Source organism: Sesamum indicum, linkage group LG13 (assembly GCF_026168435.1).
Source record: "Sesamum indicum cultivar Baizhima isolate 11 linkage group LG13, ASM2616843v1, whole genome shotgun sequence".
Taxonomy (NCBI): Eukaryota; Viridiplantae; Streptophyta; class Magnoliopsida; order Lamiales; family Pedaliaceae; genus Sesamum; species Sesamum indicum.
Window position 1 is genome coordinate 13,613,099 of NC_142669.1, and position 26,523 is coordinate 13,639,621.

At 37.1% G+C, this 26,523-nt stretch overlaps 4 protein-coding genes and 1 pseudogene across 4 annotated transcripts; all 5 read left to right on the forward strand.

Moving 5' to 3' along the window:
- Positions 1–2,083: 2,083 nt before the first annotated feature.
- On the forward strand, positions 2,084–3,697 carry LOC148784527 (polygalacturonase-like). Its single transcript, XM_088876865.1, has 4 exons — positions 2,084–2,209; positions 2,308–2,616; positions 2,705–3,223; positions 3,326–3,697. Exons 1-4 carry the CDS (start codon positions 2,084–2,086, stop codon positions 3,569–3,571), a joined length of 1,200 nt encoding a protein of 399 aa, XP_088732991.1. The 3' UTR covers positions 3,572–3,697.
- Positions 3,698–7,641: 3,944 nt separating this feature from the next.
- Positions 7,642–9,129, forward strand: LOC148784528 (polygalacturonase-like). Its single transcript, XM_088876866.1, has 4 exons — positions 7,642–7,767; positions 7,866–8,174; positions 8,248–8,781; positions 8,884–9,129. Exons 1-4 carry the CDS (start codon positions 7,642–7,644, stop codon positions 9,127–9,129), a joined length of 1,215 nt encoding a protein of 404 aa, XP_088732992.1.
- A 4,076-nt stretch (positions 9,130–13,205) lies between these two features.
- LOC148784529 (polygalacturonase-like) lies at positions 13,206–14,693 on the forward strand. Its single transcript, XM_088876867.1, has 4 exons — positions 13,206–13,331; positions 13,430–13,738; positions 13,827–14,345; positions 14,448–14,693. The coding sequence occupies exons 1-4, from the start codon at positions 13,206–13,208 to the stop codon at positions 14,691–14,693; spliced, it is 1,200 nt and encodes a 399-aa protein (XP_088732993.1).
- Positions 14,694–18,989: 4,296 nt separating this feature from the next.
- Positions 18,990–20,462, forward strand: LOC105176040 (polygalacturonase). Its single transcript, XM_011098717.3, has 3 exons — positions 18,990–19,297; positions 19,386–19,904; positions 20,007–20,462. The coding sequence occupies exons 1-3, from the start codon at positions 18,995–18,997 to the stop codon at positions 20,250–20,252; spliced, it is 1,068 nt and encodes a 355-aa protein (XP_011097019.2). The 5' UTR covers positions 18,990–18,994; the 3' UTR covers positions 20,253–20,462.
- A 3,863-nt stretch (positions 20,463–24,325) lies between these two features.
- Positions 24,326–25,998, forward strand: LOC148784530 (polygalacturonase-like; annotated as a pseudogene).
- The last annotated feature ends 525 nt before the right edge of the window (positions 25,999–26,523 follow it).

Here is a 26,523-nt window from a genome sequence, read left to right on the forward strand (position 1 = left end):
AAATCCATAGTGCAAAATACATGTCTGGAACTTCTTGGCAGCTAGTCCATAAGTTTCACTCATATCTCATACCATATTAAAGTCACTAAAAACTAACCACAGCTTGGCCTCTATTCCCTTAGTTAGCTGCAATACAGTAATCCAAAGGTCATTCATTCACTATGCTCATTGTTTCTATAGCAGACCAATATCAAACATGTGTCGTGCAATCTGTAAGTGAACTCCCTACAACGAATGAGTTGCTATTAGTAGCAAAATATTAACATTCAGCTTCGAGGCATCCCAGGTAAGCCATATATGATTACCGGGGCCTGACTAACTAGCAAACGAGGACCTATTGTAAACTATGCCACCCTGCACCCCGTTGACACTACATTGTGTAACCCTAGTTTCGAGCAACCTACAGAACTCTAAACAAAATCCACATACTAATTCCTTCACCACTAGCTGATGGTCTCGATGGCTGAGACCTCTAACATTCTAACAAGTTGCTAGGATCATGATACACCATAAGAGGCACTGCGTCTTTTAGGGTCTTAGGTCGAACCGACGTCCTCATGCTTTACTGCATCAAGGAGTTGAAAATATTGTATACATAAATCTCCTTCTCTTTACTACATTCCCCAGCTATAGGGAGACTAAACCCCCCCCCCCCTCCCCGGTTGACATTAGAATTTTATGGCATTGAGTCATCCTGTGCATCTTCTAATTCCAAAGCAGGTGGATCTGTAGGGCCTGGTTTGTGGTTTACATCAACCCCAGTCTGTATATTGTCTTCACTAAACGCATGGTCCACTTCTAGGTTAACAACACGTGGGTCAGGACTGGGGCAGCGTTGTGCATTGCTGCGTGAACCAGAAGATGGATCCCCTGCCCCCAAAACCTATCCACCCACTTTGATTGAAGGCTCTAAAAAATTGCGAAGGAGTCAAAATCTCCTCGATCAATAACTTGCTCCGCCAACTTTAGGAACTAAGAGAAGTCAAATGTTTATTTAATTGCATCACCCATTACTCTATCGCCGTCAGTACCCGCCTCCTCTGTCGCGAGATTAGAGTCCTCAACAGCCATATTACTACTTGGGACTACCAACGTGTGTGTCCTACTGGATTTGTGGTATTTATCACACTTTAGGTGAGTTTTTTGTAATTCACTTTGTTTTTAATTATATTTATGTATTGATCGGAACGTTGTATTGCTTAATTTCTTACAATGTTGATGTAAATTATATAATTTTTGCTTCTATAAAAAATAAATAAATTGAGGAGTACTACTAAGGTGGGGGAATAAAAGAGAACAAAGAATGAGAAATTTCATTTACTAATCATTTATCTTACAATAATACGACAACTCTAGTAGGTCAAGTAATTCAATACATTAAGCATTATAAAAATTTAGTTAATGATCATACAATGAGAATTTAATTAATGATCTTATATAATAAATTAGACATAAAGTATTAAATACATTGTGTTTTTTTATTAGCTCTAATTTGGTCACTAGAAAAAACTTAAGACAACCTAATACATTTGACGTTACTCAAACTTCTATAACAAATAAAAAAAACATAATACTAATTATTATTATTAATAATAATTTTTTATAACATAAAATAATATAATATAGAAATATATCGTCCAAATCTTTTCATGATTAACATTTATCGAACGCTAGCCTTATAGTTACTTTGGTATAAGCAATTATATGATTTGTGTTTTATTATAGGATTATTATAGTTATATATGTATCTGTAGTTATGCAACATAAAAACATTTAAATTATTCATATTTTTAAAATATATGATGCAGTAACATCAACAAAAGCTATGTACTAAGTAAAATGATATTGAAAAACATATTTGTTTTCTATTCATAGATTTTTAGTTATATGTATTCAAGGATGGTGCTTTTTGGTGCGACAAACTTGTTCAACCACAAAATTGAGTAATCTCTATCCCTGAAACTAATCAGATCGGTTACTGATTGGCACTCAATAGTGTACTATTACTATAAATTCATAGTTAATGTATGCAAAGAACTTACATTATTAAGTACATCAACATCAATAAAATATTAAGAAGGCAATGGCAATAAACTTCATTACAATTATGTTCTTTTTGCCTTTGTTGGCAATCAATGTTAATGCCCAGGGCCCCGTGACATATGATATCACAAAGTATGGTGCGAAATCTGGTGGAGATATCAGTCAGGTTTAATCCGTATTAACTACCGTATTTATGTTCAACAGTTAATTTTTTCTTCATACAAAAATATAATTCTTGAAAAATAACACGCATTTGCATATTAGGCTCTAATGGATGCTTGGAAGGAGACATGCAATTCAACTTCCCCAAGTACCATAGTGATACCAGGAGGAACTTGGTCACTTAGTCAGGTAAAATTATTAGGCCCCAATAAGGCCCCTATCGAGCTTCAAGTCCAAGGAACCTTGCAAGCCAATCCAGGTCAATTGCCTAATAAAGAAGGGGAATGGATTACTATCAATTATGTCAATTATTTCACCCTTTCTGGTGGTGGAGTTTTTGATGGTCGAGGACAGGAAGCCTGGAAGCAAAACGATTGCCACAAAAATAAAAATTGCGCCAAGCTTCCTATGGTAAGACCTACCTCCTTATATATCCTCAATTATTTCAAGTAGAATAGGTATACAAATTAACAACCCATAATCACATGCATTTGTGCAGAATCTTAGCTTCAATTTCGTGAACAACTCCATAATTCGTGATGTGACCACGAAAGATAGCAAGAATTTCCACGTGAATTGTATATCGAGCCATAATGTCACGTTCCTCCGATTCACAGTTTCAGCCCCTGGAGATAGCCCAAACACTGATGGTATCCATCTGGGTCGTGACACGATGATCAATATCAAAGATTCCATCATAAAAACAGGAGATGATTGTGTCTCAATTGGAGACGAGAGCAAAGAAATTCACATCCAGAATGTAACTTGTGGTCCAGGACACGGTATTAGCGTTGGAAGCCTTGGTGGGTATGCAGAAGAAAAGGATGTGCAAGGGATATATGTGACAAATTGCACCTTTATTGGCACAACAAATGGCGTCAGGGTGAAGACATGGCCCTCTGCCCCAGCAACGTTGACTGTCAGTGATTTGCATTTTGAAGATTTAATCATGGATAATGTTAGCAGTCCCATTATCATTGATCAAGAATATTGTCCACACAATCTTTGCAAAAAAGATGTAAGTTTCTCAATTTGTGATCCAAATTTTCTAACCCTTCATTTTAAAATAATTTAGACTCTTAGTATACTGATTATATTTTATTTGTTGATTATTTTACAGAGACCATCATCTATCAAGATCACTAACGTCAGCATTAAGAACGTACGGGGCACGACAAATACTGCAGAGGCGGTGACGTTTATTTGCAGTGGTCTTAAGCCATGCGAGAATGTAGAGGTGGGTGACATTGATCTTACATATAATGGAAATCAAGGTCCTATCACCACCAAATGTGCCAATGTCAAACCCAAATTTGTCGGCAAGCAGAATCCACCAGTGTGTGCCACTACTGCCCAGTCTGCTTAATCAGTTTCTTTCACATCAATTTCATATACTTTTTAGTTGAGAATAAAATTTTTGTTTCAATTAGCCTCTTGAAGACTAACTACAATTTATTGGGAGTTTAGCTCATAAGAGAAGTGACCCACTTTTATTTTCTCCTGACATGATGAACAATGTAAAAATAAAATTGGAGCACTTCCTAAACCTGTGAGTTCTTTTAGATGACAACTTTGCTATTAAGTAAATTATTGATGTACGTTAAGTATTCGTGTGACTAATTGTAAATCATATTTAAAATTTTTCAACTATCTAAATTTTCAAGTGGATGGATCAGTATACTATTAGGCACCTGCTTAAAACGTGTAATTATCGTCATCAAATTGTGATAGTTAGTGAAACAATTCATTAACATTGTGTCTCTAATTACAATATCAATAAAGCAGTAATCCATAATTTATAGTTAAGAAAGTATGTAGCCACTAAATTTTTCACAATACTGGTATAGTAACTTCCACTAGTAACTTGTCAAGTTAAATACCTGTTGTAATCATGACATTACTCCTCGCAGCCATTGTATTCGTTGTTGATAGTCCGTATGTGGCCAGCAGAATCGCACCTTCCTCTTGACAAGTGAACACATCATTCAAAAATGGACACAGAAAAAATAAATGACCATGGCATTCTTGCTCATCGAGATCCGGAAGGATAGAAGCTCTATTACCTTTTTGCCACCATGGTCTATCAATGGGATAGGCTCTCTAATATAGCCAACTAAAGGATGAATAAATTCTTGGGAAACTTAAAGGGACCGCTCCTTAAATGTAACCAATTTACCCACGGTCTTGTTGGTTGAAACAACTGCAGGGTATTCGTCGAGGCGAACTCCAGCAGATATCAACTGCAAAGACATTCACATCAGCAATTTTGTATGGCATCCCCCTTACTAGATATGTTCTAAACTTGAGCAACTTCTTCCAACACCATGATCCAGTGCTGCTATTAACAGTCCAGATGGACTGACTCCTCATTCTATAGTGGAGGATCCCAGTTACCCCGAATGAATCCCTCTTGATTCGTCACCACTTGCCATAGATGATTGATCATCAAAACCATATTCATGTGATGAATGTTGCTAATACCCATCTATCCCTCATCTTTGGGTGCGCCCCCCTGGTGTTTTGCCACCCTAGCATAACCTGTGTCACGGCTTCTTTGCCAAAATAATTTCAAAGCTTTCTTTCCACAGCCCTGATTAATCCATGCGAAAAAAAAAAAGCGCACTCTCCCAGTACACACTGATGAAGTTAGTCACTGATCGGATATGTTGAGTCAGAGCTGCAAACGCTAGGCCATGCTTCCCCAACTAGCTATCCCCCATATCAAACTTAAGCAAGAGCAGTTGATATGTAGTGAGCTTCAACCTTGACGTAATGAGGGGCACCCCCTTTGAGTCATTGCATCTTGGCCTGTTGTTGTAACATCGCATGCTCTAGCTTAACGACCTAGGTGTGAATCATCCTACAATAATGTTCCAGCTCTGATATAATTGGATGTAGCAGCTCCTGCACCTAAGTAAGGAACTCACTAACCAAGTGAACATTAGTATTGAGGTCCCTCTTCTGTTGGTGTTGCTTTGGGAATATTGCTTTCAATAACTTCAGTTTTTCTAGTAAACGAGTACAAAGATGTGCCATGAATGTGGTGCCTCCAGACCCCTGACACTGAAGAAAGGAACCCTGGGAAATTATCTAGATAATTATCAAATTTAACAATCACGGCTTCTGCCCTACCCTCCACTTGTAAAACCAATGGTAAGTGATAATAGGTACGTGGGGTGCTGCTGAGATATGAATTGGAAGGCCACCTTGCTAACCAGGTCTCATTGAATAATACTTTATCAAACATTGCCATAAACTACGGATCCCTTGCTTATGTTGTGCCATGTAAATGCGATTCCTCGCATAGGCAAGTAAACAAATCCATAGTGCAAAATACATGTCTGGAACTTCTTGGCAGCAAGTCCATAAGTTTCACTCATATCTCATACCATATTAAAGTCACTAAAAACTAACCACAGCTTGGCCTCTATTCCCTCAGTTAGCTGCAACACAGTAATCCAAAGGTCATTCATTCACTATGCTCATTGTTTCTATACAAGACCAATATCAAACATGTGTCGTGCAATCTGTAAGTGAACTCCCTACAACGAATGAGTTGCTATGAGTAGCAAAATATCAACATTCAGCTTCGAGGCATCCCAGGTAAGCCATATATGATTACCGGGGTCTGACTAACTAGCAAACGAGGACCTATTGTAAAATATGCCACCCTGCAACCCGTTGACACTACATTGTGTAACCCTAGTTTCGAGCAACCTACAGAACTCTAAATGAAATCCACATACTAATTCTTTCACCACTAGCTGATGGTCTCGATGGCTGAGACCTCTAACATTCTAACAAGTTGCTAGGATCATGATACACCATAAGAGGCACTGCGTCTTTTAGGGTCTTAGGTCGAACCGACGTCCTCATCCTTTACTACATCAAGGAGTTCAAAATATTGTATACAACAATCTCCTTCTCTTTACTACATTCCCCAGCTATAGGGAGACTAAAACCCCCCCCTCCCCGGTTGACATTAGAATTTTATGGCATTGAGTCATCCTGTGCATCTTCTAATTCCAAAGCAGGTGGATCTGTAGGGCCTGGTTTGTGGTTTACATCGACCCCAGTCTGTATATTGTCTTCACTAAACGCGTGGTCCACTTCTTGGTTAACAATATGTGGGTCAGGACTGGGGCAGCGTTGTGCATTGCTGCGTGAACTAGAAGATGGATCCCCTGCCCCCAAAACCTATCCACCCACTTTGATTGAAGGCTCTAAAAAATTGCGAAGGAGTCAAAATCTCCTCGATCAATAACCTGCTCCGCCAACTTTAGGAACTAAGAGAAGTCAAATATTTTTTCAATTGCATCACCCATTACTCTATCGCCGTCAGTACCCGCCTCCTCTGTCGCGAGATTAGAGTCCTCAACAGCCATATTACTACTTGGGACTACCAGCGTGTGTGTGTCCTACTGGATTTGTGGTATTTATCACACTTTAGGTGAGTTTGTTGTAATTCACTTTGTTTTTAATTATATTTATGTATTGATCGGAACGTTGTATTGCTTAATTTCTTACAATGTTGATGTAAATTATATAATTTTTGCTTCTATAAAAAATAAATAAATTGAGGAGTACTACTAAGGTGGGGGAATAAAAGAGAACAAAGAATGAGAAATTTCATTTGCTAATCATTTATCTTACAATAATACGACAACTCTAGTAGGTCAAGTAATTCAATACATTAAGCATTATAAAAATTTAGTTAATGATCTTACAATGAGAATTTAATTAATGATCTTATATAATAAATTAGACATAAAGTATTAAATACATTGTGTTTTTTTATTAGCTCTAATTTGGTCACTAGAAAAAACTTAAGACAACCTAATACATTTGACGTTACTCAAACTTCTATAACAAATAAAAAAAACATAATACTAATTATTATTATTAATAATAATTTTTTATAACATAAAATAATATAATATAGAAATATATAGATTAATCGGTATTAATTTTTATTAAATTTCTATAATCGTCCAAATCTTTTCATGATTAACATTTATCGAACGCTAGCCTTATAGTTACTTGGTATAAGCAATTATATGATTTGTGTTTTATTATAGGATTATTATAGTTATATATGTATCTGTAGTTATGCAACATAAAAACATTTAAATTATTCATATTTTTAAAATATATGATGCAGTAACATCAACAAAAGCTATGTACTAAGTAAAATGATATTGAAAAACATATTTGTTTTCTATTCATAGATTTTTAGTTATATGTATTCAAGGATGGTGCTTTTTGGTGCGACAAACTTGTTCAACCACAAAATTGAGTAATCTCTATCCCTGAAACTAATCAGATCGGTTACTGATTGGCACTCAATAGTGTACTATTACTATAAATTCATAGTTAATGTATGCAAAGAACTTACATTATTAAGTACATCAACATCAATAAAATATTAAGAAGGCAATGGCAATAAACTTCATTACAATTATGTTCTTTTTGCCTTTGTTGGCAATCAATGTTAATGCCCAGGGCCCCGTGACATATGATATCACAAAGTATGGTGCGAAATCTGGTGGAGATATCAGTCAGGTTTAATCCGTATTAACTACCGTATTTATGTTCAACAGTTAATTTTTTCTTCATACAAAAATATAATTCTTGAAAAATAACACGCATTTGCATGTTAGGCTCTAATGGATGCTTGGAAGGAGACATGCAATTCAACTTCCCCAAGTACCATAGTGATACCAGGAGGAACTTGGTCACTTAGTCAGGTAAAATTATTAGGCCCCAATAAGGCCCCTATCGAGCTTCAAGTCCAAGGAACCTTGCAAGCCAATCCAGGTCAATTGCCTAATAAAGAAGGGGAATGGATTACTATCAATTATGTCAATTATTTCACCCTTTCTGGTGGTGGAGTTTTTGATGGTCGAGGACAGGAAGCCTGGAAGCAAAACGATTGCCACAAAAATAAAAATTGCGCCAAGCTTCCTATGGTAAGACCTACCTCCTTATATATCCTCAATTATTTCAAGTAGAATAGGTATACAAATTAACAACCCATAATCACATGCATTTGTGCAGAATCTTAGCTTCAATTTCGTGAACAACTCCATAATTCGTGATGTGACCACGAAAGATAGCAAGAATTTCCACGTGAATTGTATATCGAGCCATAATGTCACGTTCCTCCGATTCACAGTTTCAGCCCCTGGAGATAGCCCAAACACTGATGGTATCCATCTGGGTCGTGACACGATGATCAATATCAAAGATTCCATCATAAAAACAGGAGATGATTGTGTCTCAATTGGAGACGAGAGCAAAGAAATTCACATCCAGAATGTAACTTGTGGTCCAGGACACGGTATTAGCGTTGGAAGCCTTGGTGGGTATGCAGAAGAAAAGGATGTGCAAGGGATATATGTGACAAATTGCACCTTTATTGGCACAACAAATGGCGTCAGGGTGAAGACATGGCCCTCTGCCCCAGCAACGTTGACTGTCAGTGATTTGCATTTTGAAGATTTAATCATGGATAATGTTAGCAGTCCCATTATCATTGATCAAGAATATTGTCCACACAATCTTTGCAAAAAAGATGTAAGTTTCTCAATTTGTGATCCAAATTTTCTAACCCTTCATTTTAAAATAATTTAGACTCTTAGTATACTGATTATATTTTATTTGTTGATTATTTTACAGAGACCATCATCTATCAAGATCACTAACGTCAGCATTAAGAACGTACGGGGCACGACAAATACTGCAGAGGCGGTGACGTTTATTTGCAGTGGTCTTAAGCCATGCGAGAATGTAGAGGTGGGTGACATTGATCTTACATATAATGGAAATCAAGGTCCTATCACCACCAAATGTGCCAATGTCAAACCCAAATTTGTCGGCAAGCAGAATCCACCAGTGTGTGCCACTACTGCCCAGTCTGCTTAATCAGTTTCTTTCACATCAATTTCATATACTTTTTAGTTGAGAATAAAATTTTTGTTTCAATTAGCCTCTTGAAGACTAACTACAATTTATTGGGAGTTTAGCTCATAAGAGAAGTGACCCACTTTTATTTTCCCCTGACATGATGAACAATGTAAAAATAAAATTAGAGCACTTCCTAAACCTGTGAGTTCTTTTAGATGACAACTTTGCTATTAAGTAAATTATTGATGTACGTTAATTATTCGTGTGACTAATTGTAAATCATATTTAAAATTTTTCAACTATCTAAATTTTCAAGTGGATGGATCAGTATACTATTAGGCACCTGCTTAAAACGTGTAATTATCGTCATCAAATTGTGATAGTTAGTGAAACAATTCATTAACATTGTGTCTCTAATTACAATATCAATAAAGCAGTAATCCATAATTTACAGTTAAGAAAGTATGTAGCCACTAAATTTTTCACAATACTGGTATAGTAACATCCACTAGTAACTTGTCAAGTTAAATACCTGTTGTAATCATGACATTACTCCTCGCAGCCATTGTATTCGTTGTTGATAGTCCGTATGTGGCCAGCAGAATCGCACCTTCCTCTTGAGAAGTGAACACATCGTTCAAAAATGGACACAGAAAAAATAAATGACCATGGCATTCTTGCTCATCGAGATCCTGAAGGATAGAAGCTCTATTACCTTTTTGCCACCATGGTCTATCAATGGGATAGGCTCTCTAATATAGCCAACTAAAGGATGAATAAATTCTTGGGAAACTTAAAGGTACCGCTCCTTAAATGTAACCAATTTACCCACGGTCTTGTTGGTTGTAACAACTGCAGGGTATTCGTCGAGGCGAACTCCAGCAGATATCAACTGCAAAGACATTCACATCAGCAATTTTGTATGGCATCCCCCTTACTAGATATGTTCTAAACTTGAGCAACTTCTTCCAACACCATGATCCAGTGCTGCTATTAACAGTCCAAATGGACTGACTCCTCATTCTATAGTGGAGGATCCCAGTTACCCCGAATGAATCCCTCTTGATTCGTCACCACTTGCCATAGATGATTGATCATCAAAACCATATTCATGTGATGAATGTTGCTAATACCCATCCATCCCTCATCTTTGGGTGCGCCCCCCCTGGTGTTTTGCCACCCTAGCATAACCCGTGTCACGGCTTCTTTGCCAAAATAATTTCAAAGCTTTCTTTCCACAGCCCTGATTAATCCGTGCGAAAAAAAAAAAGCGCACTCTCCCAGTACACACTGATGAAGTTAGTCACTGATCGGATATGTTGAGTCAGAGCTGCAAACGCTAGGCCATGCTTCCCCAACTAGCTATCCCCCATATCAAACTTAAGCAAGAGCAGTTGATATGTAGTGAGCTTCAACCTTGACGTAATGAGGGGCACCCCCTTTGAGTCATTGCATCTTGGCCTGTTGTTGTAACATCGCATGCTCTAGCTTAACGACCTAGGTGTGAATCATCCTACAATAACGTTCCAGCTTTGATATAATTGGATGTAGCAGCTCCTGCACCTAAGTAAGGAACTCACTAACCAAGTGAACATTAGTATTGAGGTCCCTGTTCTGTTGGTGTTGCTTTGGAAATATTGCTTTCAATAACTTCAGTTTTTCTAGTAAACGAGTACAAAGATGTGCCATGAATGTGGTGCCTCCAGACCCCTGACACTGAAGAAAGGAACCCTGGGAAATTATCTAGATAATTATCAAATTTAACAATCACGGCTTCTGCCCTACCCTCCACTTGTAAAACCAATGGTAAGTGATAATAGGTACGTGGGGTGCTGCTGAGATATGAACTGGAAGGCCACCTTGCTAACCAGGTCTCATTGAATAATACTTTATCAAACATTGCCATAAACTACGGATCCCTTGCTTATGTTGTGCCATGTAAATGCGATTCCTCGCATAGGCAAGTAAACAAATCCATAGTGCAAAATACATGTCTGGAACTTCTTGGCAGCAAGTCCATAAGTTTCACTCATATCTCATACCATATTAAAGTCACTAAAAACTAACCACAGCTTGGCCTCTATTCCCTCAGTTAGCTGCAACACAGTAATCCAAAGGTCATTCATTCACTATGCTCATTGTTTCTATACAAGACCAATATCAAACATGTGTCGTGCAATCTGTAAGTGAACTCCCTACAATGAATGAGTTGCTATGAGTAGCAAAATATCAACATTCAGCTTCGAGGCATCCCAGGTAAGCCATATATGATTACCGGGGTCTGACTAACTAGCAAACGAGGACCTATTGTAAAATATGCCACCCTGCAACCCGTTGACACTACATTGTGTAACCCTAGTTTCGAGCAACCTACAGTACTCTAAATGAAATCCACATACTAATTCCTTCACCACTAGCTGATGGTCTCGATGGCTGAGACCTCTAACATTCTAACAAGTTGCTAGGATCATGATACACCATAAGAGGCACTGCGTCTTTTAGGGTCTTAGGTCGAACCGACGTCCTCATCCTTTACTACATCAAGGAGTTCAAAATATTGTATACAACAATCTCCTTCTCTTTACTACATTCCCCAGCTATAGGGAGACTAAACCCCCCCCCCCCCCTCCCCGGTTGACATTAGAATTTTATGGCATTGAGTCATCCTGTGCATCTTCTAATTCCAAAGCAGGTGGATCTGTAGGGCCTGGTTTGTGGTTTACATCGACCCCAGTCTGTATATTGTCTTCACTAAACGCGTGGTCCACTTCTTGGTTAACAATATGTGGGTCAGGACTGGGGCAGCGTTGTGCATTGCTGCGTGAACTAGAAGATGGATCCCCTGCCCCCAAAACCTATCCACCCACTTTGATTGAAGGCTCTAAAAAATTGCGAAGGAGTCAAAATCTCCTCGATCAATAACCTGCTCCGCCAACTTTAGGAACTAAGAGAAGTCAAATATTTTTTCAATTGCATCACCCATTACTCTATCGCCGTCAGTACCCGCCTCCTCTGTCGCGAGATTAGAGTCCTCAACAGCCATATTACTACTTGGGACTACCAGCGTGTGTGTGTCCTACTGGATTTGTGGTATTTATCACACTTTAGGTGAGTTTGTTGTAATTCACTTTGTTTTTAATTATATTTATGTATTGATCGGAACGTTGTATTGCTTAATTTCTTACAATGTTGATGTAAATTATATAATTTTTGCTTCTATAAAAAATAAATAAATTGAGGAGTACTACTAAGGTGGGGGAATAAAAGAGAACAAAGAATGAGAAATTTCATTTGCTAATCATTTATCTTACAATAATACGACAACTCTAGTAGGTCAAGTAATTCAATACATTAAGCATTATAAAAATTTAGTTAATGATCTTACAATGAGAATTTAATTAATGATCTTATATAATAAATTAGACATAAAGTATTAAATACATTGTGTTTTTTTATTAGCTCTAATTTGGTCACCAGAAAAAACTTAAGACAACCTAATACATTTGACGTTACTCAAACTTCTATAACAAATAAAAAAAACATAATACTAATTATTATTATTAATAATAATTTTTTATAACATAAAATAATATAATATAGAAATATATAGATTAATCGGTATTAATTTTTATTAAATTTCTATAATCGTCCAAATCTTTTCATGATTAACATTTATCGAACGCTAGCCTTATAGTTACTTGGTATAAGCAATTATATGATTTGTGTTTTATTATAGGATTATTATAGTTATATATGTATCTGTAGTTATGCAACATAAAAACATTTAAATTATTCATATTTTTAAAATATATGATGCAGTAACATCAACAAAAGCTATGTACTAAGTAAAATGATATTGAAAAACATATTTGTTTTCTATTCATAGATTTTTAGTTATATGTATTCAAGGATGGTGCTTTTTGGTGCGACAAACTTGTTCAACCACAAAATTGAGTAATCTCTATCCCTGAAACTAATCAGATCGGTTACTGATTGGCACTCAATAGTGTACTATTACTATAAATTCATAGTTAATGTATGCAAAGAACTTACATTATTAAGTACATCAACATCAATAAAATATTAAGAAGGCAATGGCAATAAACTTCATTACAATTATGTTCTTTTTGCCTTTGTTGGCAATCAATGTTAATGCCCAGGGCCCCGTGACATATGATATCACAAAGTATGGTGCGAAATCTGGTGGAGATATCAGTCAGGTTTAATCCGTATTAACTACCGTATTTATGTTCAACAGTTAATTTTTTCTTCATACAAAAATATAATTCTTGAAAAATAACACGCATTTGCATGTTAGGCTCTAATGGATGCTTGGAAGGAGGCATGCAATTCAACTTCCCCAAGTACCATAGTGATACCAGGAGGAACTTGGTCACTTAGTCAGGTAAAATTATTAGGCCCCAATAAGGCCCCTATCGAGCTTCAAGTCCAAGGAACCTTGCAAGCCAATCCAGGTCAATTGCCTAATAAAGAAGGGGAATGGATTACTATCAATTATGTCAATTATTTCACCCTTTCTGGTGGTGGAGTTTTTGATGGTCGAGGACAGGAAGCCTGGAAGCAAAACGATTGCCACAAAAATAAAAATTGCGCCAAGCTTCCTATGGTAAGACCTACCTCCTTATATATCCTCAATTATTTCAAGTAGAATAGGTATACAAATTAACAACCCATAATCACATGCATTTGTGCAGAATCTTAGCTTCAATTTCGTGAACAACTCCATAATTCGTGATGTGACCACGAAAGATAGCAAGAATTTCCACGTGAATTGTATATCGAGCCATAATGTCACGTTCCTCCGATTCACAGTTTCAGCCCCTGGAGATAGCCCAAACACTGATGGTATCCATCTGGGTCGTGACACGATGATCAATATCAAAGATTCCATCATAAAAACAGGAGATGATTGTGTCTCAATTGGAGACGAGAGCAAAGAAATTCACATCCAGAATGTAACTTGTGGTCCAGGACACGGTATTAGCGTTGGAAGCCTTGGTGGGTATGCAGAAGAAAAGGATGTGCAAGGGATATATGTGACAAATTGCACCTTTATTGGCACAACAAATGGCGTCAGGGTGAAGACATGGCCCTCTGCCCCAGCAACGTTGACTGTCAGTGATTTGCATTTTGAAGATTTAATCATGGATAATGTTAGCAGTCCCATTATCATTGATCAAGAATATTGTCCACACAATCTTTGCAAAAAAGATGTAAGTTTCTCAATTTGTGATCCAAATTTTCTAACCCTTCATTTTAAAATAATTTAGACTCTTAGTATACTGATTATATTTTATTTGTTGATTATTTTACAGAGACCATCATCTATCAAGATCACTAACGTCAGCATTAAGAACGTACGGGGCACGACAAATACTGCAGAGGCGGTGACGTTTATTTGCAGTGGTCTTAAGCCATGCGAGAATGTAGAGGTGGGTGACATTGATCTTACATATAATGAAAATCAAGGTCCTATCACCACCAAATGTGCCAATGTCAAACCCAAATTTGTCGGCAAGCAGAATCCACCAGTGTGTGCCACTACTGCCCAGTCTGCTTAATCAGTTTCTTTCACATCAATTTCATATACTTTTTAGTTGAGAATAAAATTTTTGTTTCAATTAGCCTCTTGAAGACTAACTACAATTTATTGGGAGTTTAGCTCATAAGAGAAGTGACCCACTTTTATTTTCTCCTGACATGATGAACAATGTAAAAATAAAATTGGAGCACTTCCTAAACCTGTGAGTTCTTTTAGATGACAACTTTGCTATTAAGTAAATTATTGATGTACGTTAAGTATTCGTGTGACTAATTGTAAATCATATTTAAAATTTTTCAACTATCTAAATTTTCAAGTGGATGGATCAGTATACTATTAGGCACCTGCTTAAAACGTGTAATTATCGTCATCAAATTGTGATAGTTAGTGAAACAATTCATTAACATTGTGTCTCTAATTACAATATCAATAAAGCAGTAATCCATAATTTATAGTTAAGAAAGTATGTAGCCACTAAATTTTTCACAATACTGGTATAGTAACTTCCACTAGTAACTTGTCAAGTTAAATACCTGTTGTAATCATGACATTACTCCTCGCAGCCATTGTATTCGTTGTTGATAGTCCGTATGTGGCCAGCAGAATCGCACCTTCCTCTTGACAAGTGAACACATCATTCAAAAATGGACACAGAAAAAATAAATGACCATGGCATTCTTGCTCATCGAGATCCGGAAGGATAGAAGCTCTATTACCTTTTTGCCACCATGGTCTATCAATGGGATAGGCTCTCTAATATAGCCAACTAAAGGATGAATAAATTCTTGGGAAACTTAAAGGGACCGCTCCTTAAATGTAACCAATTTACCCACGGTCTTGTTGGTTGAAACAACTGCAGGGTATTCGTCGAGGCGAACTCCAGCAGATATCAACTGCAAAGACATTCACATCAGCAATTTTGTATGGCATCCCCCTTACTAGATATGTTCTAAACTTGAGCAACTTCTTCCAACACCATGATCCAGTGCTGCTATTAACAGTCCAGATGGACTGACTCCTCATTCTATAGTGGAGGATCCCAGTTACCCCGAATGAATCCCTCTTGATTCGTCACCACTTGCCATAGATGATTGATCATCAAAACCATATTCATGTGATGAATGTTGCTAATACCCATCTATCCCTCATCTTTGGGTGCGCCCCCCTGGTGTTTTGCCACCCTAGCATAACCCGTGTCACGGCTTCTTTGCCAAAATAATTTCAAAGCTTTCTTTCCACAGCCCTGATTAATCCATGCGAAAAAAAAAAAGCGCACTCTCCCAGTACACACTGATGAAGTTAGTCACTGATCGGATATGTTGAGTCAGAGCTGCAAACGCTAGGCCATGCTTCCCCAACTAGCTATCCCCCATATCAAACTTAAGCAAGAGCAGTTGATATGTAGTGAGCTTCAACCTTGACGTAATGAGGGGCACCCCCTTTGAGTCATTGCATCTTGGCCTGTTGTTGTAACATCGCATGCTCTAGCTTAACGACCTAGGTGTGAATCATCCTACAATAACGTTCCAGCTCTGATATAATTGGATGTAGCAGCTCCTGCACCTAAGTAAGGAACTCACTAACCAAGTGAACATTAGTATTGAGGTCCCTCTTCTGTTGGTGTTGCTTTGGGAATATTGCTTTCAATAACTTCAGTTTTTCTAGTAAACGAGTACAAAGATGTGCCATGAATGTGGTGCCTCCGGACCCCTGACACTGAAGAAAGGAACCCTGGGAAATTATCTAGATAATTATCAAATTTAACAATCACGGCTCCTGCCCTACCCTCCACTTGTAAAACCAATGGTAAGTGATAATAGGTACGTGGGGTGCTGCTGAGATATGAACTGGAAGGCCACCTTGCTAACCAGGTCTCATTGAATAATACTTTATCAAACATTGCCATAAACTACGGATCCCTTGCTTATGTTGTGCCATGTAAATGCGATTCCTCGCATAGGCAAGTAAACAAATCCATAGTGCAAAATACATGTCTGGAACTTCTTGGCAGCAAGTCCATAAGTTTAACTCATATCTCATACCATATTAAAGTCACTAAAAACTAACCACAGCTTGGCCTCTATTCCCTCAGTTAGCTGCAACACAGTAATCCAAAGGTCATTTATTCACTATGTTCATTGTTTCTATACAAGACCAATATCAAACATGTGTCGTGCAATCTGTAAGTGAACTCCCTACAACGAATGAGTTGCTATGAGTAACAAAATATCAACATTCAGCTTCGAGGCATCCCAGGTAAGCCATATATGATTACCGGGGTCTGACTAACTAGCAAACGAGGACCTATTGTAAAATATGCCACCCTGCACCCCGTTGACACTACATTGTGTAACCATAGTTTCGAGCAACCTACAGAACTCTAAATGAAATCCACATACTAATTCCTTCACCACTAGCTGATGGTCTCGATGGCTGAGACCTCTAACATTCTAACAAGTTGCTAGGATCATGATACACCATAAGAGGCACTGCGTCTTTTAGGGTCTTAGGTCGAACCGACGTCCTCATCCTTTACTACATCAAGGAGTTCAAAATATTGTATACAACAATCTCCTTCTCTTTACTACATTCCCCAGCTATAGGGAGACTAAAACCCCCCCCTCCCCGGTTGACATTAGAATTTTATGGCATTGAGTCATCCTGTGCATCTTCTAATTCCAAAGCAGGTGGATCTGTAGGGCCTGGTTTGTGGTTTACATCGACCCCAGTCTGTATATTGTCTTCACTAAACGCATGGTCCACTTCTTGGTTAACAATATGTGGGTCAGGACTGGGGCAGCGTTGTGCATTGCTGCGTGAACTAGAAGATGGATCCCCTGCCCCCAAAACCTATCCACCCACTTTGATTGAAGGCTCTAAAAAATTGCGAAGGAGTCAAAATCTCCTCGATCAATAACCTGCTCCGCCAACTTTAGGAACTAAGAGAAGTCAAATATTTTTTCAATTGCATCACCCATTACTCTATCGCCGTCAGTACCCGCCTCCTCTGTCGCGAGATTAGAGTCCTCAACAGCCATATTACTACTTGGGACTACCAGCGTGTGTGTGTCCTACTGGATTTGTGGTATTTATCACACTTTAGGTGAGTTTGTTGTAATTCACTTTGTTTTTAATTATATTTATGTATTGATCGGAACGTTGTATTGCTTAATTTCTTACAATGTTGATGTAAATTATATAATTTTTGCTTCTATAAAAAATAAATAAATTGAGGAGTACTACTAAGGTGGGGGAATAAAAGAGAACAAAGAATGAGAAATTTCATTTGCTAATCATTTATCTTACAATAATACGACAACTCTAGTAGGTCAAGTAATTCAATACATTAAGCATTATAAAAATTTAGTTAATGATCTTACAATGAGAATTTAATTAATGATCTTATATAATAAATTAGACATAAAGTATTAAATACATTGTGTTTTTTTATTAGCTCTAATTTGGTCACCAGAAAAAACTTAAGACAACCTAATACATTTGACGTTACTCAAACTTCTATAACAAATAAAAAAAACATAATACTAATTATTATTATTAATAATAATTTTTTATAACATAAAATAATATAATATAGAAATATATAGATTAATCGGTATTAATTTTTATTAAATTTCTATAATCGTCCAAATCTTTTCATGATTAACATTTATCGAACGCTAGCCTTATAGTTACTTTGGTATAAGCAATTATATGATTTGTGTTTTATTATAGGATTATTATAGTTATATATGTATCTGTAGTTATGCAACATAAAAACATTTAAATTATTCATATTTTTAAAATATATGATGCAGTAACATCAACAAAAGCTATGTACTAAGTAAAATGATATTGAAAAACATATTTGTTTTCTATTCATAGATTTTTAGTTATATGTATTCAAGGATGGTGCTTTTTGGTGCGACAAACTTGTTCAACCACAAAATTGAGTAATCTCTATCCCTGAAACTAATCAGATCGGTTACTGATTGGCACTCAATAGTGTACTATTACTATAAATTCATAGTTAATGTATGCAAAGAACTTACATTATTAAGTACATCAACATCAATAAAATATTAAGAAGGCAATGGCAATAAACTTCATTACAATTATGTTCTTTTTGCCTTTGTTGGCAATCAATGTTAATGCCCAGGGCCCCGTGACATATGATATCACAAAGTATGGTGCGAAATCTGGTGGAGATATCAGTCAGGTTTAATCCGTATTAACTACCGTATTTATGTTCAACAGTTAATTTTTTCTTCATACAAAAATATAATTCTTGAAAAATAACACGCATTTGCATGTTAGGCTCTAATGGATGCTTGGAAGGAGGCATGCAATTCAACTTCCCCAAGTACCATAGTGATACCAGGAGGAACTTGGTCACTTAGTCAGGTAAAATTATTAGGCCCCAATAAGGCCCCTATCGAGCTTCAAGTCCAAGGAACCTTGCAAGCCAATCCAGGTCAATTGCCTAATAAAGAAGGGGAATGGATTACTATCAATTATGTCAATTATTTCACCCTTTCTGGTGGTGGAGTTTTTGATGGTCGAGGACAGGAAGCCTGGAAGCAAAACGATTGCCACAAAAATAAAAATTGCGCCAAGCTTCCTATGGTAAGACCTACCTCCTTATATATCCTCAATTATTTCAAGTAGAATAGGTATACAAATTAACAACCCATAATCACATGCATTTGTGCAGAATCTTAGCTTCAATTTCGTGAACAACTCCATAATTCGTGATGTGACCACGAAAGATAGCAAGAATTTCCACGTGAATTGTATATCGAGCCATAATGTCACGTTCCTCCGATTCACAGTTTCAGCCCCTGGAGATAGCCCAAACACTGATGGTATCCATCTGGGTCGTGACACGATGATCAATATCAAAGATTCCATCATAAAAACAGGAGATGATTGTGTCTCAATTGGAGACGAGAGCAAAGAAATTCACATCCAGAATGTAACTTGTGGTCCAGGACACGGTATTAGCGTTGGAAGCCTTGGTGGGTATGCAGAAGAAAAGGATGTGCAAGGGATATATGTGACAAATTGCACCTTTATTGGCACAACAAATGGCGTCAGGGTGAAGACATGGCCCTCTGCCCCAGCAACGTTGACTGTCAGTGATTTGCATTTTGAAGATTTAATCATGGATAATGTTAGCAGTCCCATTATCATTGATCAAGAATATTGTCCACACAATCTTTGCAAAAAAGATGTAAGTTTCTCAATTTGTGATCCAAATTTTCTAACCCTTCATTTTAAAATAATTTAGACTCTTAGTATACTGATTATATTTTATTTGTTGATTATTTTACAGAGACCATCATCTATCAAGATCACTAACGTCAGCATTAAGAACGTACGGGGCACGACAAATACTGCAGAGGCGGTGACGTTTATTTGCAGTGGTCTTAAGCCATGCGAGAATGTAGAGGTGGGTGACATTGATCTTACATATAATGGAAATCAAGGTCCTATCACCACCAAATGTGCCAATGTCAAACCCAAATTTGTCGGCAAGCAGAATCCACCAGTGTGTGCCACTACTGCCCAGTCTGCTTAATCAGTTTCTTTCACATCAATTTCATATACTTTTTAGTTGAGAATAAAATTTTTGTTTCAATTAGCCTCTTGAAGACTAACTACAATTTATTGGGAGTTTAGCTCATAAGAGAAGTGACCCACTTTTATTTTCCCCTGACATGATGAACAATGTAAAAATAAAATTGGAGCACTTCCTAAACCTGTGAGTTCTTTTAGATGACAACTTTGCTATTAAGTAAATTATTGATGTACGTTAAGTATTCGTGTGACTAATTGTAAATCATATTTAAAATTTTTCAACTATCTAAATTTTCAAGTGGATGGATCAGTATACTATTAGGCACCTGCTTAAAACGTGTAATTATCATCATCAAATTGTGATAGTTAGTGAAACAATTCATTAACATTGTGTCTCTAATTACAATATCAATAAAGCAGTAATCCATAATTTATAGTTAAGAAAGTATGTAGCCACTAAATTTTTCACAATACTGGTATAGTAACTTCCACTAGTAACTTGTCAAGTTAAATACCTGTTGTAATCATGACATTACTCCTCGCAGCCATTGTATTCGTTGTTGATAGTCCGTATGTGGCCAGCAGAATCGCACCTTCCTCTTGACAAGTGAACACATCGTTCAAAAATGGACACAGAAAAAATAAATGACCATGGCATTCTTGCTCATCGAGATCCGGAAGGATAGAAGCTCTATTACCTTTTTGCCACCATGGTCTATCAATGGGATAGGCTCTCTAATATAGCCAACTAAAGGATGAATAAATTCTTGGGAAACTTAAAGGGACCGCTCCTTAAATGTAACCAATTTACCCACGGTCTTGTTGGTTGAAACAACTGCAGGGTATACGTCGAGGCGAACTCCAGCAGATATCAACTGCAAAGACATTCACATCAGCAATTTTGTATGGCATCCCCCTTACTAGATATGTTCTAAACTTGTGCAACTTCTTCCAACACCATGATCCAGTGCTGCTATTAACAGTCCAGATGGACTGACTCCTCATTCTATAGTGGAGGATCCCAGTTACCCCGAATGAATCCCTCTTGATTCGTCACCACTTGCCATAGATGATTGATCATCAAAACCATATTCATGTGATGAATGTTGCTAACACCCATCCATCCCTCATCTTTGGGTGCGCCCCCCTGGTGTTTTGCCACCCTAGCATAACCCGTGTCACGGCTTCTTTGCCAAAATAATTTCAAAGCTTTCTTTCCACAGCCCTGATTAATCCGTGCGAAAAAAAAAAAAGCGCACTCTCCCAGTACACACTGATGAAGTTAGTCACTGATCGGATATGTTGAGTCAGAGCTGCAAACGCTAGGCCATGCTTCCCCAACTAGCTATCCCCCATATCAAACTTAAGCAAGAGCAGTTGATATGTAGTGAGCTTCAACCTTGACGTAATGAGGGGCACCCCCTCTGAGTCATTGCATCTTGTCCTGTTGTTGTAACATCGCATGCTCTAGCTTAACGACCTAGGTGTGAATCATCCTACAATAACGTTCCAGCTCTGATATAATTGGATGTAGCAGCTCCTGCACCTAAGTAAGGAACTCACTAACCAAGTGAACATTAGTATTGAGGTCCCTCTTCTGTTGGTGTTGCTTTGGGAATATTGCTTTCAATAACTTCAGTTTTTCTAGTAAACAAGTACAAAGATGTGCCATGAATGTGGTGCCTCCGGACCCCTGACACTGAAGAAAGGAACCCTGGGAAATTATCTAGATAATTATCAAATTTAACAATCACGGCTCCTGCCCTACCCTCCACTTGTAAAACCAATGGTAAGTGATAATAGGTACGTGGGGTGCTGCTGAGATATGAACTGGAAGACCACCTTGCTAACCAGGTCTCATTGAATAATACTTTATCAAACATTGCCATAAACTACGGATCCCTTGCTTATGTTGTGCCATGTAAATGCGATTCCTCGCATAGGCAAGTAAACAAATCCATAGTGCAAAATACATGTCTGGAACTTCTTGGCAGCAAGTCCATAAGTTTCACTCATATCTCATACCATATTAAAGTCACTAAAAACTAACCACAGCTTGGCCTCTATTCCCTCAGTTAGCTGCAACACAGTAATCCAAAGGTCATTCATTCACTATGCTCATTGTTTCTATACAAGACCAATATCAAACATGTGTCGTGCAATCTGTAAGTGAACTCCCTACAACGAATGAGTTGCTATGAGTAGCAAAATATCAACATTCAGTTTCGAGGCATCCCAGGTAAGCCATATATGATTACCGGGGTCTGACTAACTAGCAAACGAGGACCTATTGTAAAATATGCCACCCTGCAACCCGTTGACACTACATTGTGTAACCCTAGTTTCGAGCAACCTACAGAACTCTAAATGAAATCCACATACTAATTCCTTCACCACTAGCTGATGGTCTCGATGGCTGAGACCTCTAACATTCTAACAAGTTGCTAGGATCATGATACACCATAAGAGGCACTGCGTCTTTTAGGGTCTTAGGTCGAACCGACGTCCTCATCCTTTACTACATCAAGGAGTTCAAAATATTGTATACAACAATCTCCTTCTCTTTACTACATTCCCCAGCTATAGGGAGACTAAACCCCCCCCCCTCCCCGGTTGACATTAGAATTTTATGGCATTGAGTCATCCTGTGCATCTTCTAATTCCAAAGCAGGTGGATCTGTAGGGCCTGGTTTGTGGTTTACATCAACCCCAGTCTGTATATTGTCTTCACTAAACGCATTGTCCACTTCTTGGTTAACAACACGTGGGTCAGGACTGGGGCAGCGTTGTGCATTGCTGCGTGAACCAGAAGATGGATCCCCTGCCCCCAAAACCTATCCACCCACTTTGATTGAAGGCTCTAAAAAATTGCAAAGGAGTCAAAATCTCCTCGATCAATAACCTGCTCCGCCAACTTTCGGAACTAGGAGAAGTCAAATATTTTTTTAATTGCATCACCGATTACTCTATCGCCGTCAGTACCCGCCTCCTCTGTCGTGAGATTAGAGTCCTCAACAGCCATATTACTACTTGGGACTACCAGCGTGTGTGTGTCCTACTGGATTTGTGGTATTTATCACACTTTAGGTGAGTTTGTTGTAATTCACTTTGTTTTTAATTATATTTATGTATTGATCGGAACGTTGTATTGCTTAATTTCTTACAATGTTGATGTAAATTATATAATTTTTGCTTCTATAAAAAATAAATAAATTGAGGAGTACTACTAAGGTGGGGGAATAAAAGAGAACAAAGAATGAGAAATTTCATTTGCTAATCATTTATCTTACAATAATACGACAACTCTAGTAGGTCAAGTAATTCAATACATTAAGCATTATAAAAATTTAGTTAATGATCTTACAATGAGAATTTAATTAATGATCTTATATAATAAATTAGACATAAAGTATTAAATACATTGTGTTTTTTTATCAGCTCTAATTTGGTCACTAGAAAAAACTTAAGACAACCTAATACATTTGACGTTACTCAAACTTCTATAACAAATAAAAAAAACATAATACTAATTAATATTATTAATAATAATTTTTTATAACATAAAATAATATAATATAGAAATATATAGATTAATCGGTATTAATTTTTATTAAATTTCTATAATCGTCCAAATCTTTTCATGATTAACATTTATCGAACGCTAGCCTTATAGTTACTTTGGTATAAGCAATTATATGATTTGTGTTTTATTATAGGATTATTATAGTTATATATATATCTGTAGTTATGCAACATAAAAACATTTAAATTATTCATATTTTTAAAATATATGATGCAGTAACATCAACAAAAGCTATGTACTAAGTAAAATGATATTGAAAAACATATTTGTTTTCTATTCATAGATTTTTAGTTATATGTATTCAAGGATGGTGCTTTTTGGTGCGACAAACTTGTTCAACCACAAAATTGAGTAATCTCTATCCCTGAAACTAATGAGATCGGTTAATGATTGGCACTCAATAGTGTACTATTACTATAAATTCATAGTTAATGTATGCGAAGAACTTACATTATTAAGTACATCAACATCAATAAAATATTAAGAAGGCAATGGCAATAAACTTCATTACAATTATGTTCTTTTTGCCTTTGTTGGCAATCAATGTTAATGCCCAGGGCCCCGTGACATATGATATCACAAAGTATGGTGCGAAATCTGGTGGAGATATCAGTCAGGTTTAATCCGTATTAACTACCGTATTTATGTTCAACAGTTAATTTTTTCTTCATACAAAAATATAATTCTTGAAAAATAACACGCATTTGCATGTTAGGCTCTAATGGATGCTTGGAAGGAGGCATGCAATTCAACTTCCCCAAGTACCATAGTGATACCAGGAGGAACTTGGTCACTTAGTCAGGTAAAATTATTAGGCCCCAATAAGGCCCCTATCGAGCTTCAACTCCAAGGAACCTTGTAAGCCAATCCAGGTCAATTGCCTAATAAAGAAGGGGAATGGATTACTATCAATTATGTCAATTATTTCACCCTTTCTGGTGGTGGAGTTTTTGATGGTCGAGGACAGGAAGCCTGGAAGCAAAACGATTGCCACAAAAATAAAAATTGCGCCAAGCTTCCTATGGTAAGACCTACCTCCTTATATATCCTCAATTATTTCAAGTAGAATAGGTATACAAATTAACAACCCATAATCACATGCATTTGTGCAGAATCTTAGCTTCAATTTCGTGAACAACTCCATAATTCGTGATGTGACCACGAAAGATAGCAAGAATTTCCACGTGAATTGTATATCGAGCCATAATGTCACGTTCCTCCGATTCACAGTTTCAGCCCCTGGAGATAGCCCAAACACTGATGGTATCCATCTGGGTCGTGACACGATGATCAATATCAAAGATTCCATCATAAAAACAGGAGATGATTGTGTCTCAATTGGAGACGAGAGCAAAGAAATTCACATCCAGAATGTAACTTGTGGTCCAGGACACGGTATTAGCGTTGGAAGCCTTGGTGGGTATGCAGAAGAAAAGGATGTGCAAGGGATATATGTGACAAATTGCACCTTTATTGGCACAACAAATGGCGTCAGGGTGAAGACATGGCCCTCTGCCCCAGCAACGTTGACTGTCAGTGATTTGCATTTTGAAGATTTAATCATGGATAATGTTAGCAGTCCCATTATCATTGATCAAGAATATTGTCCACACAATCTTTGCAAAAAAGATGTAAGTTTCTCAATTTGTGATCCAAATTTTCTAACCCTTCATTTTAAAATAATTTAGACTCTTAGTATACTGATTATATTTTATTTGTTGATTATTTTACAGAGACCATCATCTATCAAGATCACTAACGTCAGCATTAAGAACGTACGGGGCACGACAAATACTGCAGAGGCGGTGACGTTTATTTGCAGTGGTCTTAAGCCATGCGAGAATGTAGAGGTGGGTGACATTGATCTTACATATAATGGAAATCAAGGTCCTATCACCACCAAATGTGCCAATGTCAAACCCAAATTTGTCGGCAAGCAGAATCCACCAGTGTGTGCCACTACTGCCCAGTCTGCTTAATCAATTTCTTTCACATCAATTTCATATACTTTTTAGTTGAGAATAAAATTTTTGTTTCAATTAGCCTCTTGAAGACTAACTACAATTTATTGGGAGTTTAGCTCATAAGAGAAGTGACCCACTTTTATTTTCCCCTGACATGATGAACAATGTAAAAATAAAATTGGAGCACTTCCTAAACCTGTGAGTTCTTTTAGATGACAACTTTGCTATTAAGTAAATTATTGATGTACGTTAAGTATTCGTGTGACTAATTGTAAATCATATTTAAAATTTTTCAACTATCTAAATTTTCAAGTGGATGGATCAGTATACTATTAGGCACCTGCTTAAAACGTGTAATTATCGTCATCAAATTGTGATAGTTAGTGAAACAATTCATTAACATTGTGTCTCTAATTACAATATCAATAAAGCAGTAATCCATAATTTATAGTTAAGAAAGTATGTAGCCACTAAATTTTTCACAATACTGGTATAGTAACTTCCACTAGTAACTTGTCAAGTTAAATACCTGTTGTAATCATGACATTACTCCTCGCAGCCATTGTATTCGTTGTTGATAGTCCGTATGTGGTCAGCAGAATCGCACCTTCCTCTTGACAAGTGAACACATCGTTAAAAAATGGACACAGAAAAAATAAATGACCATGGCATTCTTGCTCATCGAGATCCTGAAGGATAGAAGCTCTATTACCTTTTTGCCACCA

Excerpts from the sequence above, each read along its gene's own strand:
- LOC148784527 (XM_088876865.1), top strand. The coding sequence starts at position 2,084 with ATGGCAATAAACTTCATTACAATTATGTTCTTTTTGCCTTTGTTGGCA. Across the intron at positions 2,210-2,307 it reads CTGGTGGAGATATCAGTCAG|GCTCTAATGGATGCTTGGAA; the intron begins GTTTAATCCGTA and ends TTTGCATATTAG. Across the intron at positions 2,617-2,704 it reads ATTGCGCCAAGCTTCCTATG|AATCTTAGCTTCAATTTCGT; the intron begins GTAAGACCTACC and ends GCATTTGTGCAG.
- LOC148784529 (XM_088876867.1), top strand. The coding sequence starts at position 13,206 with ATGGCAATAAACTTCATTACAATTATGTTCTTTTTGCCTTTGTTGGCA. Across the intron at positions 13,332-13,429 it reads CTGGTGGAGATATCAGTCAG|GCTCTAATGGATGCTTGGAA; the intron begins GTTTAATCCGTA and ends TTTGCATGTTAG. Across the intron at positions 13,739-13,826 it reads ATTGCGCCAAGCTTCCTATG|AATCTTAGCTTCAATTTCGT; the intron begins GTAAGACCTACC and ends GCATTTGTGCAG.
- LOC148784528 (XM_088876866.1), top strand. The coding sequence starts at position 7,642 with ATGGCAATAAACTTCATTACAATTATGTTCTTTTTGCCTTTGTTGGCA. Across the intron at positions 7,768-7,865 it reads CTGGTGGAGATATCAGTCAG|GCTCTAATGGATGCTTGGAA; the intron begins GTTTAATCCGTA and ends TTTGCATGTTAG. Across the intron at positions 8,782-8,883 it reads ACAATCTTTGCAAAAAAGAT|AGACCATCATCTATCAAGAT; the intron begins GTAAGTTTCTCA and ends ATTATTTTACAG.
- LOC105176040 (XM_011098717.3), top strand. The coding sequence starts at position 18,995 with ATGGATGCTTGGAAGGAGGCATGCAATTCAACTTCCCCAAGTACCATA. Across the intron at positions 19,298-19,385 it reads ATTGCGCCAAGCTTCCTATG|AATCTTAGCTTCAATTTCGT; the intron begins GTAAGACCTACC and ends GCATTTGTGCAG. Across the intron at positions 19,905-20,006 it reads ACAATCTTTGCAAAAAAGAT|AGACCATCATCTATCAAGAT; the intron begins GTAAGTTTCTCA and ends ATTATTTTACAG.